This window comes from Corvus hawaiiensis, chromosome 4 (assembly GCF_020740725.1).
Source record: "Corvus hawaiiensis isolate bCorHaw1 chromosome 4, bCorHaw1.pri.cur, whole genome shotgun sequence".
Taxonomy (NCBI): domain Eukaryota; kingdom Metazoa; phylum Chordata; class Aves; order Passeriformes; family Corvidae; genus Corvus; species Corvus hawaiiensis.
In genome coordinates this window covers 24,086,066-24,103,149 of record NC_063216.1, presented here as the reverse complement: position 1 = coordinate 24,103,149, position 17,084 = coordinate 24,086,066, and the positions used below count along the sequence as shown (strand labels likewise).

At 38.6% G+C, this 17,084-nt stretch overlaps 1 protein-coding gene across 2 annotated transcripts; it reads right to left on the bottom strand.

Annotated features, from left to right (window-relative positions):
• Positions 1-1,894: 1,894 nt before the first annotated feature.
• On the bottom strand, positions 1,895-16,660 carry DRAM1 (DNA damage regulated autophagy modulator 1). 2 transcript variants are annotated; one of them, XM_048302440.1, is made up of 7 exons: positions 16,408-16,660; positions 10,401-10,468; positions 9,059-9,201; positions 7,081-7,270; positions 6,010-6,092; positions 4,572-4,664; positions 1,895-3,201 (listed from the first exon to the last, which is right to left on the bottom strand). In XM_048302440.1, exons 1-7 carry the CDS (start codon positions 16,563-16,565, stop codon positions 3,157-3,159), a joined length of 780 nt encoding a protein of 259 aa, XP_048158397.1. In that variant the 5' UTR covers positions 16,566-16,660; the 3' UTR covers positions 1,895-3,156. The 2 variants fall into 2 exon arrangements, with proteins under 2 accessions (XP_048158397.1, XP_048158398.1); XM_048302441.1 differs by having other exon boundaries at positions 6,010-6,068; positions 7,093-7,270; positions 16,408-16,656.
• Between the last annotated feature and the right edge of the window lie 424 nt (positions 16,661-17,084).

Below are 17,084 nucleotides of genomic sequence, written 5' to 3'. Positions count from 1 at the left end.
TAAATTAAAGCCTATTGCTACTTCCCCACGTTTCTTCCAAATAAATGGACATTAGCTCATCTTCCAAGGAACCAAACATTATCTCTTCTTATAGTACAAGCACCACACTGCCTTGCACTGTTTCTTGGAGGAGAACAGCTCTTCCAGCCTCTTCCAGAGAGAATGTTTCCAGTGGACATTGTAAACTGCTGGGAACCAACCCCAGACTCTGCAGTCTTCAAGCAGATGCTCTAAAGCCTGAAGGCTTGTGAAAATGTGGTCAATATTGAGACTAAGAATGTATTTACAGAGGAGTTTAAAATACCAAGCTCCTGAACACCTTTACAAACTTCATACTGGAATGTCCAAAATTCACTGACGTGTTACTATAATCCCTCTAATCTTCTTGGAAGTTTTGCAGTACTTTTCCAGTATTAAGAGCAAGCAATAAATCCCTTGCCATCAAGATTATTGTACTGCTGTCAAACATACACTGCTGTCTCAGGTAAGGCCGTATGCAAACTGAGCAGACCAGAAATTAAAGTTTAGAATGCCTTATGAGAAAAGCCAATGATAAGGTCATCACTGGCTCAGTGCACATTGGCAGTAAAAGCAGTGCAAGTAACAGTGGCCTAAGACAAAGGGGGTTTTAGGTATTTTGAGTTAATGGAGTTTCATCCTTACGTGATCTGGAACGGTGACAGAGACCACAACAGTGGTATTTCAGCAGCAGATCAAGCTGCACAACCTAGAAAAATGAGATTTTTCACTTTTGGAAGCAGAAGAATGATTTAGCATAACCACTAAAAATAACAGCAACTATCATGTGACTTACTGTAGTTTATGCAAAAGGAATTTCTCAATCACTCCTGACGGGCTGACAAATAGAGAACATCATGCAGAGTAGATGATGAAAATATTTCTAGCACTGCTTCCAAGAAAAAAAATACCTATTTCTTGTTGCTAAGAAATATGAAAATATAGAAAAAAGGACCTGTAGCAAAGCAACAGAAATGTGCTGTGACATTATCTGTGCTAACCTCTAGAGATCACTTGCTTGTGAAAAATTAAAGTGCAGTACTTAACAAGAGTCAGCCACAGATAAATTACAACTTGCTGGAATATTATTTTGGGAATTGCTTGCAACTTGTCAACTCACATTTTAACTGAACAAAATAGTTAAGTTGTTGACTGAAAATCTACCTGGAGCCAAAGAAAAACCAAAGTGTTTTCAATAGTTGTTCACTGCACAAATAAAAAGGTAATAATCCATTGCCTCTATCTGCATGTCAATGCATGTTGAGGTCTTAGACGTAACAGATTTAATAAAAGGTGCACTCTTGGTGCATTCTTTTGGTCATAAATATAACTCATATTAAAATGTATCACGATAAAGCTCAGAAAAATGGGAAGGATTTCATTCAGTGCTTGAATTTACATGTTGACTTCAGGGAACAAGGTGATCTTGATTCAGCCACTTTCTCTAAAATTTTTTTCTTCCCTTTAGGATACTGTAAGCACTGTAAAGGTTGGCTATCATTTGAAATAACAACTTCAAGCTTCTTATACTTTAGTTTATGAAAGCTAAGAATGAAAAGCAGTAAAAGAATAGTACACAATGCACTAAGAAATATGGTCTTTTCTTAACAGGGCCTTGAAAATAATATGATGTCACTTTTTGTGGTTGGTATACATTTTCTTTATGATGTTTACTTGAATCAATGTGTGTCCCTTACAGGACACCAAATCAGCAAGACATAGGTCCTTCACGTAGTCTGTCCTAGATTTGATTTTTAACTTGGTTGTAGCTATGAACCTCTGCAAGATAACCTGGGTACTATGGAAAGCAAATCTACCAGTGAAAAACACTTCTACTGTTTTTATCTGGAAGAACTTATAAAGAAAACATCAACTCTTTAAGTTGTGAAACAGCTAAATTTATTACAGTTTAAAATACACATTAAAAGAAATATCAACAGATGACATCACTTCCCAAAACACACATTAGTTTTATCTTGTGGATATTAGCAACTGAAAATCATCAATATTTCTGCATAAACTGTGATAGTGTGGAAAATGTAATTTGCAGAGTACTTAATTGACAACCAAGAGGTTAATGCACTGAATGGAGGTGGTGAATCAGTCCATGAAAGAACCTTTTGCCTGCAGATACTTGTAACATCTGACTTCTCAATTAGTTCCTTTCCAAGTCTTTCATCACAGAAGTAACTACAGCAGCAAATATCTTCACTACAGATGCTCTCCAGGTTTGTTTTTTAATTCAGTTTTATATATAAAAAAGATATATATATATAAACAACTGAAAACTGCTGGTGCCTCTTCTTATTTTCCATTCATTCCCAAAGACTTTTTTTGAGACCTTCTTCACTCCATTCTAGATTAAAATACAGGCTGGAAAATTCTGCTATATATTAACCAAATTGCAGTAAGATTTCTCTTTAATACATAACACTTGAATGTAATTTACTTTCTATTCTCCCTTCTGTTTTATGTTTCCTACGACCATCAGTGCATAAAAGGAAAAAAGGGGTGGATTTTTACAACATGTATTGCAGTAATGATTAGATAACATTTTCCAAGCAATATAGTTTAAATTTCTTTCAGGATTTGCATTTGCATTATAGTGCCCAGTATCAGAAATATGCATAGTGTTACCACCTACTAAGTTCAAATTTCTGGTCTTGAAACAAAGATGCCCATTCTTGCTCTCACCATCCTCTACAGCCCTTGCAACTTAACAGTAGGAATTCAGTCCTAGTGATTTCCGTTGCCTTTACACTTCCCTCTTTGCAAAAGGTACATTCTCAAGTTTAAAACTAATGCTACTAATCACACTACAGCAAATGAAAAAGTACAGATATGTCCAAAATGGAAGAGCTGAGGAGATCAAGTCCTTGAATGATTTTCCAGTGCTTTTAGATATTGCTTTTATTACAGTATTTTTAATGTACCAAACCTTTTAAAATTACAAAATGCTGCAAAAAGGCAGCAGGAACTTTGCTGTGAGATTTTAAAATCTTTTAGTGGTTGCTGTTGCAGAGTTAATGGCATGGGTTCTCCATACAAACTTATCAATCCCTGTCCCTCTGCCACATTTTCTGTAAGTCAAAAGAAACCTAGAATATTCATAGATATAACATATTGGTTTTTTCACTATCAGCAGTCTTCATGTATTTCTGTTGATATCCTTAAAGAAAATCCCTAAAAGAAAAATAAAGCAAGACCAGCTTAAGGTAAGCTAATTTTACAGTTCTGCAATATAAAGTACAAGGAGATGAGACAAACCAAAATAAAAATATGTTAAAATGAAATAAATACTGTGGAAAATTTAAAAAAAAAAATCTTATTTTTCTTGGAGTATGGCAGGGGGTTTTTACTGAATTAATAGTTTGGTTTTCTCTGAGCACTGGTTAGGACAAAAAGAGGGTAGAATCTAAAAAATTCTTTCTGTCATTGTGAGATGTTAACATTGGATCTCGTGCTATTTTATAGCCTGTAATTTAAACTGTCTGCGTTTCCATTTTGTTTAATTTCATCACTTTCTCTTATTTGTTACACTCACAATATTTATATTTAGTTAAACTTTCAATGTTTGAATGAATTCTCCTTTCAATGAAGGAGAATTATCAACTAAGGATTGTTGGTAAATATTCTGAGAGCTACTGCGTTGTCTGGCAAATCTCTAACGCCAAGGAAAGAGTCTGAGCTTTGATAAAAGATGCAATCATATGCACACACATCAGAGAGTGATGGATTAGCAATAAATACCTCCCTCCAAAAATTACGCATTAAATGATGCATACGTTTCTGAAAGGTACTTCAATAATTCTGTCAGTTTTAGAAGGCAATTATATACCTTTAAGATCGTGTGTTGAGTAATTTTGAACAACTACCTTGTTTTCCAAAAGGCTTTTTTACTTCTGAACCTAGCTTTTTAAACTCTATTCTTTTTTAATTTATTTTTTTTTAATTAAGGAAAAGTCCTACAGCCATGGTCTATTCAGTACTAAGTCAAAACTAAACAGACATAGAAATGTTTGCTATTGGTTAGAAAAATATATGTTAACTCTGAATCCAGCTACCCAAACCAGAAGGCTTTTGTGTCAATACTTTTCCAAAAATTATTTCATAATCTTTACACTGCAGGAAACATATAGCAAAATGTGTAGTTTTTAAAAAGAAAGGAAACATCAATGGTTGAAATGCTTTGGATTATTATATAAAATCCCTCAGGTAGAAAGAAATGCAGTTTTAGTTGCATCATTTATTTTGTTATTATGTCACTTTTAGAGGGCCTCTTTCTATAAAAAGATTAGTAAATAAGAACATATTAATTGACTGCTTTTAATTTCCAAGAAAAGACACATTGAACTATCAAACTGAATTTTAGATTTTGAAATCAAGGGGGAGAATATTCATTATGTAAACAGAAACCAGTTCTGCGATTGGTAAAATGTGTTTCTGTATAACTTTGATGCATCTATCTGAGGTAAAGAATGGTAATTTTCTATTGCATTTGTTGTTATACAATTCATAGCACTTAGTCACTGCTAAAATATGTAGATACTAACCTGAAAATCTCTAATGAATGTTAAAAAGAAGAAGATGAAACCAAAGGCCACCGTCCATTCACAGATTGCACTCATAAAGTGGTAAGTATAATCCTGATGGAGTGAGACATAAAACAAATTTTCAGATAAAACAGCTGAACAAAATAAGTGAGGAATGATACAGACATTTCCTTCTGTAAATTCAACAAGTACTGTAAGATTTATGACTCATCATCCCAATACTCTGTTGTATAAAAGTCAATTCACATTTTGTTTTTACAGAGTGGTGAGTATATTTATCAAGGTTTCATGTGTTGCATTAAGTCTTGTGCAGTAACATTAGAGGCAGTACAAGAAAACTACAATTAGCACAGTATCAAAACAAAGCTTGAATATAATATGAATGTGAAAACATTGAGTTCTTATGTTAACATTACCAAAGTGCCCATGTTCCAAGCTTTCATTCAGAGCCACTGAGTGCAGTAATACTGAGAAAATTCTCATCCTGTTTTGAAATAGAGGGCTACCCTTTATGACCCTTTATGACCAAAAAGTCCTGACAAGACTTTTGTTGTTAAGACTATCATAGAAAACCTATGTCATAAGACACCAACAGAATGCAAAATGTTTCTTAGCATGCCATCAACAAATAGGCCATCTGTTTCAGTAAAAAAACATTTTTTCATCCTTGCATCTCAAAAAAACCCACAAAATCCTTGAAGATATTACTAAGATTGTCTAATTTGCAAAGACTTATCTACAGTTGCCTTGCCACTGCTTTGTTGAAGTACATTTTCTAAGTGTGCTTTTATTAAGCTCTTCAAGCTGGATGCACTGTCTGCATTATTTAACCTGGTTTTTGTATACCTCCCTTCAAGAGGTAAGTTTGTCCAAAAAGAAAGTTCAAAGTTTGTCCAAAAAGAAAAATTAGTTTTTGTAGTTGTCATTCTGAAAACACTGAAATCAACTCAGATACCCCTTTAGTATGCCTTAGGTCAGATGCAAATATTTATGACAGTAGCAAAGACTTTAATAAAGAAGGGTGAAAAAGCTGAGAAAACCAATGTTTTAAAAAACCTCAAAAACTACAGAATCAAATTGGTCCACTTTTGTTTCATGTGAAAAGTTCATTTGCAAGAAAATTGACTATAAAAGGAAGTAGAACAACTAATTTCCAGAATATTTCTTTTCTGTAGTCTTTTTCTATGGGAAAGTTGCAATTCTTCGTTAAAGCGAAAGTCTAACTCTTTGAAGACTGATCATCCGTGACGAATTTTCTTACCCACACCACAGACATCTTTCTAGTGAAGATGTAACTGGAAACCAGCATTGCACAAATCTGTTCATGATAATGTACTGTTTGAAGTCTCTGACGTGTTTGCAATGCTTTAAGATCAATATAACAGCGTTCCCCAAATAATACGATACAAGGTAACTTGGCTGCCTAATAAGATTTTACCTTTTCACCTGGGGTCCAATCAATTTTTGTCATGGAAATTTTTGAAGCGAACACAATCACTGGGAAAAACAGTGTAAAGGAAACTATAGAATATTAGTGAGTAAAAGTGAAAATGTCTGCTTACAAAAAAACCCCCCTTCTTCCCCTTCTGTAGCAAAGGAGATCCTAAACAACCAGAATATCAAATCAAAGTATTTAGAAAACAAGTAAATGAAACACATTATTACAAGGTAGGTGGTAGCAGCAATCAAAACACATTTCTGCACAAATGAAGGTTTCTGTGGGTTCTTTAAAGAGAGTATAGACAGTAAGGGAGACACTCCAAAACTTAGGTGAGATTTGTGATCAAGACTGTGGGAGCAGAGTCCTGCACTGCTGGAAGTGGAACCGTTGGTTCCCAGTGGTGCACAATAGGTGCCTTGGTCTGTTTGTACAACTTCCTCTCGAGACTGAGGGCCTCTTTCAAAGCCCTTTCACAGCTACTGAAACCAAAAGCAGGCTGGAGCTGGCTGACTCATGTGATGAGCTGCCACTATCAGTTTTCAACACTGGCAGATCACCCAAGGCCAATAAAATCAGTGAGAAGACTCTAATTCTAGCATGCCAAGGGAAAAGCCAGGAAGTTGTGCAGTGTGACTTTAAGGGAGGTGACTGTTGAGGCCAAGCACCAAGCAGCATGATAAAACTCATCTTCTTAGGCTTGTTTGCCAACTGTATTTTTAACTTCTGTATGTTTGGTTCACTGTAGAAGCAGTGGCTCCCTTTTTCAGGCCTTCCTCCCTGCTCCCCTTCAAGTGAAAGAGGTGGGAAAGTTGCTCTAGCTTCACTAGTGTATGATTCTGTGAAGAACACTGGGGCATTGTTTTTAAATATACCACTGAATTAAGAGATAAAGCTTTTCAGAAGCCCCCAAAACTCATCTTTATGCTATGAATGGTGTCTCAATGTGCTATATTATATATATTAGAGAGCCCTAAGTAAGGAGTGTGACCTCATTTTTATTCTTTATCATCAGTGATTTAACTTAAAAGGAAAACCATGAACACAGAAAGGGAAAACCATGGGACACACCATAAAGGATACTGGGAATGAAAGCAATGCATGATATTACAGATATGGCCATCCTTATGTGACACACAAAGTAAGTGTTCCATCGTGGGCAGGACTTGTAAGAGATTATGGACTGAAGTGTAATGTATACAACACCCGAGCCAAATGCCACCAAAGCTCCTATGTCATGGACACTGGGAACAGCCAGCTCCTGGAAAGAGAATCAGCACAATGGTTAGCTGCTGCTATCTGAAGAAACTAGCAGGTAGTGCACATGAATGCAAATCTTCTGCATGACATACTGATTAGAGGAACTAGACTGAACACTAAGGAAACAATTTCTAATTCCAGCTTTGCTTTGATCTCCTGACCTGAAACAGTCACCTGACCTTGAGCAAATCTCACATCCTCTTCATGTCTCGGTTATTCTATTGGCAAATGGGGATAGGAATGTAGCACTACTGTACAACTGCTCACTAGTTGTACATATACAGTGAAAAGAGTGAAGGCTTGCAAGACACCATTTCCAGCTTCCTGGGCAATTAAGCATGCTCGAAAATCTGCTGGATCAGATGCTTAGCTAGATAAGATCTTTATCATGCTCAGAACCCTTTCTACAAACTGCATTTAACATGGAAAGCAGGGTCAAAGCAGGGGAAATAGAAATTAGGTGAGGAAGGAGTTTATGGACAATAAATGGCAATGAGACACAACAGAGATTAGATAAGAACCAGTGTTATAACTGTCAAGGAACTCCTTTGGAAACTTTAGGATCAAAGTTTCTGCTTCCCTGACTCTCACAAATTATTTTGCATTCCTGATTTGTCTTTTCCTTGTTGAAGCCAAGTTTGTTTTCTCTTTCAGTCAGGCATCATCCAGCTCTTTTTTGTGCCACATATAAATCTTACCAATAAGAACACAGATACTTAAAAGTGAAATAGTGTGATTAGAATAGACTGCAGTACCTGTGGTGTTTGCAATCCACACACACTGCCTGGATGCAAAGCTAAAAAGGGCAAGTTATTATCCTAAGGCAGAGGGTTTTTTAATCTGAAAATACCATGTCCATTACATGTAAAACTGTACTGGCTGCTGAAGCCTTGACAATCTTTATTTTCATTTTCTCTGTATGTTATCATGTCACTATATGAGCACAATAATATTTAACAAAATCTTCCAAGTTAGACCATCCTTTAAAATAAATAATGTAGCTGTTTCCACAGATTTTAAGGCAATATCTCAAGCCGCCTGCCAATTAAATTTAACTTGATTCTAGGCTGAAGCTTTCAGTGCAATTGTCCTAGTACTTGTGTCAGAATCTACCCTGTTATACACTTCCTCACTAGAAAAGGTAAAATGAATAATCTGTTTCAGTATTTTTTCTGTCTACTGAATTTTCTTTCAGACACTGAGGGGTGGACTTCGATTTGTAATGAGATGCCTAACCCTTCCTGGCAAAGTAAGCAGTAGTTCTACATGTCTCTATCAAAAGATTTAACATGTTGTTATGCCATCTCCTACAGACTCAAAAGAACAGGCTGATACTGTGCTCAGTGTTCTAACCCATCAGATAAGATTACTTTATTCTGTAGAAAATGCTGCTAGTGAGTGTGCCATCATTCAGTCAAAAATGCAGATGCTTTTGGTAGTCTGATTTATTCTGCCCTGCTTGATTATAAGCAAACTAAACTTGGAATAGCAAGGTTTTTTACAGTCAAATCTTCATAGTAAAAATTTTCCAGCAAAAAAATCCATATAGTACAGACCTGTTATAAGACAAGCATACAGAAAACCCCTTAATGGCATAACTGCCTAAGCAAAAATTCTCGTGTATAGGGAAACAAATCTGTCACTGTAAAGCTAATGAAAAAAGGCAAGCACAAGAAATTCTTACTCCATTTTCCAAGTATCCACATGGGGATAATGTTAATCACTGTTATCTAGTTGAAATTTTTAATGGTAAAAATTTTCATTTCTGTTACGAAATTTATGATCATACCTGAAAAGTTGCAACTATGCCCATTCCAGTGCAGCCCATCAATCCAATACATAATGTAAACATATTGCATGAAGACCTAACAAAGTGTGATGTCTCATTTTGCTTCTCTGTTAATAAATATCTGATGTACATTGTAATTGCAGCTGAAAAAACAAAAAAATATGTTATGTTCAATGTCATATATTGCTTACATTTTAACACCTTTTCCTGTAACATATGACATGCAGAAAAATTATAAGCATAATACAGTAAATAATATTACCTTTACCTCTACTGGAATGAAGAAGAAAGGTAGTGATTTTCAGCTGAACTTTCAGGTAGAACTTAAACATTATCTTCCTCTTAAAATTGCACATTATTGCTATCTACAACTAACTGCACATCAGTTCAAGGAAAACACTAATTTAAATCCCATTCTCCTGTGTGTTTTGGGCACAGAGGCATTGCCATTCCACATTAGGAACAGATGTTACAGGGAGATAAGAACCATAAGCTACAAGTGGGACGTTTTATTCTGCTCTGAGATGCAGTCTTGTACCAGAACTACATCTCCTTATAATGGATGGTCTGAAGAATTAATTCCTTTTTTCAGAGTCACCACATGCATGTCCTTAATATGCAGTTCACTCCTGACAAACATCTGTACTGAATTAGGAAATCATTCAGTTTATAATATGCTGTAGACTGGATTCCACGGTTCCATAACACAGAACGTGGTTTCAATCTATCTACAATTGGAAAAATTAATCGGGTAACTTTGCCCAGGCACTATGAGGTTACATGAAACACACCAAGATAGTGTGACTGAATGAGGCCCTTAGAAAAGGTAAAATATATGATTTTGACTTTGCCTTAATGCCATAATACTGCGTGTATACAGAGGTACACAGCTCTTGATCCTCCATCCTCTACAAGTTTATAGAAAATGCCAAACTTCCTGCCTCACATCAGCCATTTTGTAGAGAAGTAGGCACATTGCGGAGAAAACCAGGTGCTCCTTCAACACTGTTCTTCCCTTTGCTGCAGCATTTTAGAACCTAAAGTTCCCCTACAGCAGAGCTTTTGCAGAGTGATTATGCTATCTTTGTTCCACTTTTATTTCCAGCATGTTGACTACTTTGCACTGATGAGGTGCTCTGAAGAGACACAAGTGCCTCTAAGCCTGCACTAACTGCTCCTAAGGACCTGACTCTCCAGGTATCACTTACATCTACCTGATACTGCCATTTGGCTGTGGAGTAGTTTTTCTGCAGAATACTGAATACATTTCTGCAATTTAAGCAGGCAGCTTTCACTAATTCTCATTTCTTCATTCTGGTCAACCCAAATAGCTTATACATACCTAAAAGGGCTGAAATATTAATCATAAAACCGAAGACACCACTCTCTGGAGGTTTAGTTCCAGTGTCGCTAAAGCAGGAAGAGAGAGAAATTAAAAGTTAATTGAGACCTGTGAAACATAAATGAGACTTACAATTGAAATCCCAAGAGAAATATAACTTGTGTGAACTGCTGCTGTGTGTGCAAGGCATCTGCTGCTGCACACTTAGCCTCCATTTGTAGTAGAGAATCTTTCTTTTCAAAAAGAAAGCATATTTTGAAACCATACTCTTTGAACTGTATTTCTTCTTTTTTCTGCGTGCAATATGCAAAGATGTGACAGACCTGTACTTTGCTCAGGAATGGCATGATTACATAAATGATATTTTAGAAGTTATGTTTCTTTTATCTGCTGAATTAAAACTGTGATAGAGCAAAATATATCTAATGGCAGTCACTATCTTAAGATGTGAGAGAATTGGGTTTAACCTCCTTAAAAGGACTTTACCCTATGAGAGAAGTTCTGTTCCAATGCCCCGGAGTGTTCCTAACAACTGTTTTATTTACTAATGTAGATACAGCTTAAGAGTACTCTATTTCCAAGGTGTTGCAAGTCCCTTCTGATGGAACACTTCACCCTTATAGGGGATAATTAGAAGTTCACTGGGACAGAGAGGGGGAACACGAGTGTGAGAATATCTACAGAATTTATATACATATGTATATGCATGCATATATATATATATATATATACGAAAAATGTTATATATACAAAATGTTTGTTGTGTGGAAAATGGAACACTTTCACCATAGAATCCTTTTCCCTGTTTTCCCTACATATGGGCAAACACCCACCCCAAAAATGCCCCTTCCTCACTGAATGAACATACTCCTGGCAGAACGGGGGCTCAAGCTCTCTCAAGCAGAGTTCTTCTACAGAAGGTGAGTGCTCTGTTGAAAGAACAGTACTATGATATTGTCACCTCTTTGCACTACTTTTTCTTCTCTGATGTCTGTTTTTTCTTTTAATGTACGGCCAGTTGATATCTGTTTGATCTGGCTCTGTTGGTCAAGCCAATGGAAAACATCTAGCTCTTGAATCTTTACATAATTTGGGTGTGAGCTAAGTTTCCTGTTACTGGGCAGCACCAAGAGGCAGGACAGTGCGTTTGAACAGAGGCACCCAAAGAACTCTACTGTCAGAAATGTAAACATGTAAGGGTTTTAGCTAATGCCAAAGTTTAGTGGAAACCGAGCAGAGATTCTGAGAACAAACCTTTCTCCTAGAGTGGGAGTGTCAATCTGCTGGAGGGTAGGAAGCTCTGCAGAGGGATCTGGACAGAATGGATTGGTGGGCCAAGACCAGTGGTAGGAGGTTCAGCAAGACCAAGTGCTGGGTCCTACTCTTTGGCCACAACAATCCCAGGCAGCGCTACAGGCTGGGGAACAGTGGCTGGAAAGATGCCCAGCAGAAGAGAACCTGGGGGTGGCTGGCTGACAGCAGCTGAACATGAGCCAGGGTGTGCCCAGGTGGCCAAGACAGCCAGTGGCATCCTGGCCTGGATCAGCAGTAGTGTGGCCAGCAGGACCAGGGCAGTGATGGTTGCTCTGTTCGTGGCTCTCGTGAGGTCACACCTCAAGGGCTGTTGTCACTTTGGGATGCTCACTACAAGACATTGAGGGACTGGAGTGTGTCCAGAGAAGGGCAATGGGGAAGGGTCAGGAGCACCAGTCTGAAGAGGAGCAGCTGGGGGAGCTGGGAATGTTTAGTCTGGAGAAGAGGAGGGTCAGGGGTGACCTTATTGCTCTCTACAACCACCTGAAAGGAGGCTGTAGCCAGGTGGGGGTCACCCCCTTAGGTAACAAGCAATAGAACAAGAGGAAATGGCCTCAAGTTGTGCCAGGGGAGATTTAAATTGGATGTCAGGAAAAATTTCTTCACAGAAAGGGTGTTTAGGCATTGGAATGGACTGCCCAGAGAGATGGAGGAGTCACTGTCTTTGGAAAGAGTAAAGGAAAGCCTGGACTTAGTACCATGGTCTGGTTGACGATGCAGTTCAGTCATAGGTTGGACTCAGTAACCTCAGAGGTCTTTTCCAACCTAATCATTTGATGAATCACAGTGATTCTGTGATTGTGTGTATGATGGGAAAAGTAGGTACTAGCTAGAGATTTTTTTAATGCAATTGAAGAAGATGAATACTCCTTATCCCAGCAGTGAGGCTGGATTAGGTTTCAGTGCTAAGATTCTGAAGCTACCACTGAGTACAGCCAAAATGACCTCAGCATGAATGTTCTCAACACCCAAAAGAGAAAGCACTCTCTACTTAAGCAATCACTCTCAAGGATTTTGACAATTTTGTTAAGTTCAGGAAAGAAGAGTATGACCATCCCAAATGACTTGATTATTTTAGAAATTCATATTTGCTCTCCAACCCTTTCTGTGTTACAGAAGGATTTGTGTAACAAAAGTTGCTAAGATGGTTTATCAACAATAGGAGGAAGCTTAGGTTAAAGGAAGGATCCTTTTCTATGAAAAGCTGATAAAAAAAAATAGAGAAAATCCATATATTTATTTTTACTAGGTTGGTTCCAAATTCTCAGACCACAAAAGTTTGGACTGGGCTTTTACACAAGTTTTTACAACTTCTCATGCATTAGGAATTCCTTTTCACCTGAATTTTCTTGTTGTAATGCTTTCAGAAGACTTGTTCTGGCTTGTACTCTGTATTAATCTTGTTTCACTTTGATAGTGAAATTGATGAAAACAGTAAATTAAGTCTTTTTTGTTTGTTTGACACACCTGAAAATAATGTTAATTCATGTTTCATTTAGCCCATTTTAAAATCTTGAACTTTATCTTTTCCTTTTGTTTCTGGAGTGTTTTCATTAACATGACAAAGGAGTCCATTTAAAAAGTGGGCCACTTGAGACAACCTTCAAGGACTTTCTCAAATCAGAAACTGCTCTGTGGTAAGTACAGGACTGTAATCACTTCAAAGCTATTGAAGGGTTTTAGGTGAGAAGAGAATGGAATTGGCACACACATAGAAAGCCATTTGAAGTTCTTGGAACACATCATAAGAGCAATCCAAATAACCTGAAATTGCACTGAACTCCATTTTTTAACAAAAGATTTTCTCAAGCTAAAGGTTTATAGGTGATTTTTGTTGTCATGGATTTTTAAACTCAACAGTCTTAGATTATGCTTTAAAGAAAATTCATACCAGGAATACTGTATCACATCTACAATCTATTTACAAAGTACTACACTGGACTTTCAAGGTCACAATCTTCTTAATGTTGTATTTTCCATTAAAAAATCCCTGAAGCTGAATGAAGACTTGGGTTCATATTAATTTTTCTTCAAGTCTGCTGCCTTGGAAAAAAAGATTAGCAAAAAAAGTATTGGTGACAGTCCCTTCCTTTTTATGAAAAAGAAAAAAGCCAATGGCATATTTGAAACAAAAATGTGCTCACTTATTTGGGCTGGTGTATAGGTGAGCTCGACACCACGGAAAAGATGAGGAACCCTGTATGAAAATGGCAGCATTTGTGTCACCATCTCATGCAGTAGAATTTAAAAAATAAACAGTTTTCTGAAGAGTGGAAAGACAGGAAGGTGAAGGAGACAAGGAATAAATATTTTAGGGCTAAAAGACTCATCATTGAATTTTCTTCAGAGCCATCATAAACTATTTGTCTTCAAACTGAAGTCCCAGATTTTAAAAATAGGAAGATTCTATTCTACCTACAGGAATTCTGATTTCTCCCGAGGAGAACTGGTAGGAAATACCTTCAGGAAAATTCCCTTTACTCTTTCACTGAGAATTCAAACCAGGAAACAGCCACCCCAACACATGCAAATTGGTTTGGATTTGGAGTAGTAGGAGTAACAGGACTAATTTGGGCACAACCTTGTCATCTTTTAGGACTTAGCTGCTAGAAAACACAAAATTATATTCATTTTATCTGGGTATGTATTATATGTATTTATATGGTTTACTTGATGAGACCTTAGCGCAGCCTCAATGACAAATATAGGTGTGGCCTCTCACTGTGACAGCTGCTACATGGTAGACAAATAAAATTAATGTTACTTCAAGGTATACACAGAGTCCTTGGGGAATGTATATAAGAATTACAGAAATGTTGAACTAAAGTTTGTCAATATTCTTCTCCTTTATGTAACTGGAATTTCCCCATATGAGCTCTATTTAATTTTTATAGTTCATTTTAAGATATTGCACAACTGAAATGTTGCAACATTCTTCCTCTTTTTAATCACTCTTAGTTTTACTAAATCACATGATTCAGATTCTTAGGCTAAAGCAATGACCTGCAAATTAAGAATATGAACTATGGTGTGACTATTGGCCTGAGTACTTAGAAAGAAACCTTGTATTCCCAAGTCCATATTCTATGAAGTTCTTATGCTTTGCTTAGACCAGTTGCCTTTAGAATTGTTGCATTCTTCACCAAAAGGCAACGTATATCCTTAGTCCAAATGTGGTGTTAAAAGGATGTAATATACACAAGGCTTTTAAAATACTTTACTAGTAAATACAGAGGGCCTGAAATGTGAGTGGGAATGGCTGGTGCAGCGTCTTACGTCTTTGTTTTGTTTGGGTTATTTTAGAGTATGTGGACATTTATTGTGATTCCATAGCTAAAGGATAAGAATGATGTTTTCTGGGAGCTATTCCATTAAGTTGATATAACTATGGCAGCTGTGATACATTCATTAGAGTTGTACAGTTGTGGCTTGAAGGTTTGGCCTATTCCTTTTAGAAAGAATGACACAATTAAGATACCTGGGCTGTCAAAAACTTAACTGCAAACAAAACTATACATAAAAAACCCACATCCTGTTGTCCCATATATTTTATTCTATGACGTGGCTTCAACATAAGAAATGCAATTTGTCAAACTTCTTACTACAGGATCTCAAAATATTTCTGAACACAAACCATGTACAGTTATCTCAAATGTTTTTTGTTAGTTAATAATGGATAAATTGCATTGATCACAAGCACTTTTGTGTCAGTGAAGTTTTGTATGTAATCAAGGATGAGCAGTAGGGTATTTGTTCAAGTACAAGAACAAGGCTTTCCAAGAGCTTTCCAGATTTGTGCAGAGAGTCTTAAAAAGTTTTGCTAATATAAGCGAGAAGCCCGACTTTCTCTGGTTCAGTTTGAATGAAGCTCAGCTGTCTTGTGGGTTGTGGTGTCATTTACTCTTGCCTATGATGACAAGCCCTAATTTTCAATCAAATTTTCTTGTTTATGCCAATCAGGTTAGCAGTCTTCTGAAATTATGCATGTCCAAAAAGTCCTTCAAGGAATTAGGTCTAGAAGTATCTTGAAAGATATATTTTAAAACCTTGTTTAGATCTTCTGTATATCAGAGACACTCTTGGATTTCTGGCTAACCTTTAATCTATTGAGAGATAAATACTAACATTTTCATAGTTTAGATTTAAATGTTAACATAAGCCACACATAAAGAATGATTTACACAGAATTGCAGTTAAATGACTAAGGTTGTAGAAAAGAGATGCCAGGTGTCTCTTGGGAAGTCTTTTAAACCCATTGGTTCTATAGCGAAATACAAAAAATGCATGTTTGTGGGAATGTGTGTACTGCAAAAGCCATCACAGGGCTTCGAGTCCTGTCATCATCTGGTGCACTTTGGCCTAGTTCTGAAGTTACACAAAATTACACTTCCACCGTGTCATTCTAAAGTTTTTCTAGGATCAGGCCTGCCTTGGCTGCAGCAGAAAACTTTCATGTCCTTTCCATCGTGTCTCCAGCGTCTGTGGCTTCAGTGTCCTGTGGCTCTCAGAGGTGCTAGAGGTGTGATGGGTGCCGGGAGTGCCCAGCGTGTCGCCCTGCCACGGGGAGGATCCGCACTGCATCTCCTCCCCTGGAGACCCCCCACTCGCTCCGGGAAGCCCCTCAGGACATCGCCCATGCTCACACACACATAAGTCCCGCACCTCGGCCGCTCCCCCAGCGCCCCCGCCTCACCTGATGTAGGGGACGAGGGGCTCGATGTGCCCTGCCAGCACGGCGATCGCATAGGAGATGATGAAGGCGGCCGAGGACCAGCTGACGAGCAAAGCGGGGACGAAAGCCACGCCGGGCATGCAGCACAGCATCGCCGGCAGCTGCCCCGCCCGGGGCATCGGCAGCTGGGCGGCAGCGCCCTGGAGTCACGGCCCGGGAGCGGGGACCCGCGTGGCGCATTCGCGCTGCCCCACGCGAGTCTGTCCCCGCCGGGCAGCGGCGCTGCGCCTCCCGCAGCCCCGGGGATGCCCCGCCGGGCGCTCGCTTCCCTTCACTTTCGGTTCTCCCCGGCGCTCCCCGCCCCCGACAGCGGCGCAGAGCCGGGGACAGCCGCGGCCCCTTCCCCTTTCACCGCTGCCGGCGCCTGAAGCGCTTCGGAGAGTTTCTGACCGCAGAAAGTCTCTCCACAAGCCGTGTCCCGGGCGCTGCCGGCTCTCCGGGCCGCACACGCCCCGTCGGGGCAGGGAGGCGGGCGGTGAGGTGCCGCCGGGCAGTGCTCTCCGGGGTCTGCGGGTCGTGCCGGCGGCTAGTGCCTTCACAGTTGTCTTTAAAAAGGCTAAAAATGGGCTCCAGCGTGAGAGTACAGCGGCTCTTTGCCGGTCGACGGCCGTGGGGCGGCGGTGGGGGCACGGAAACCG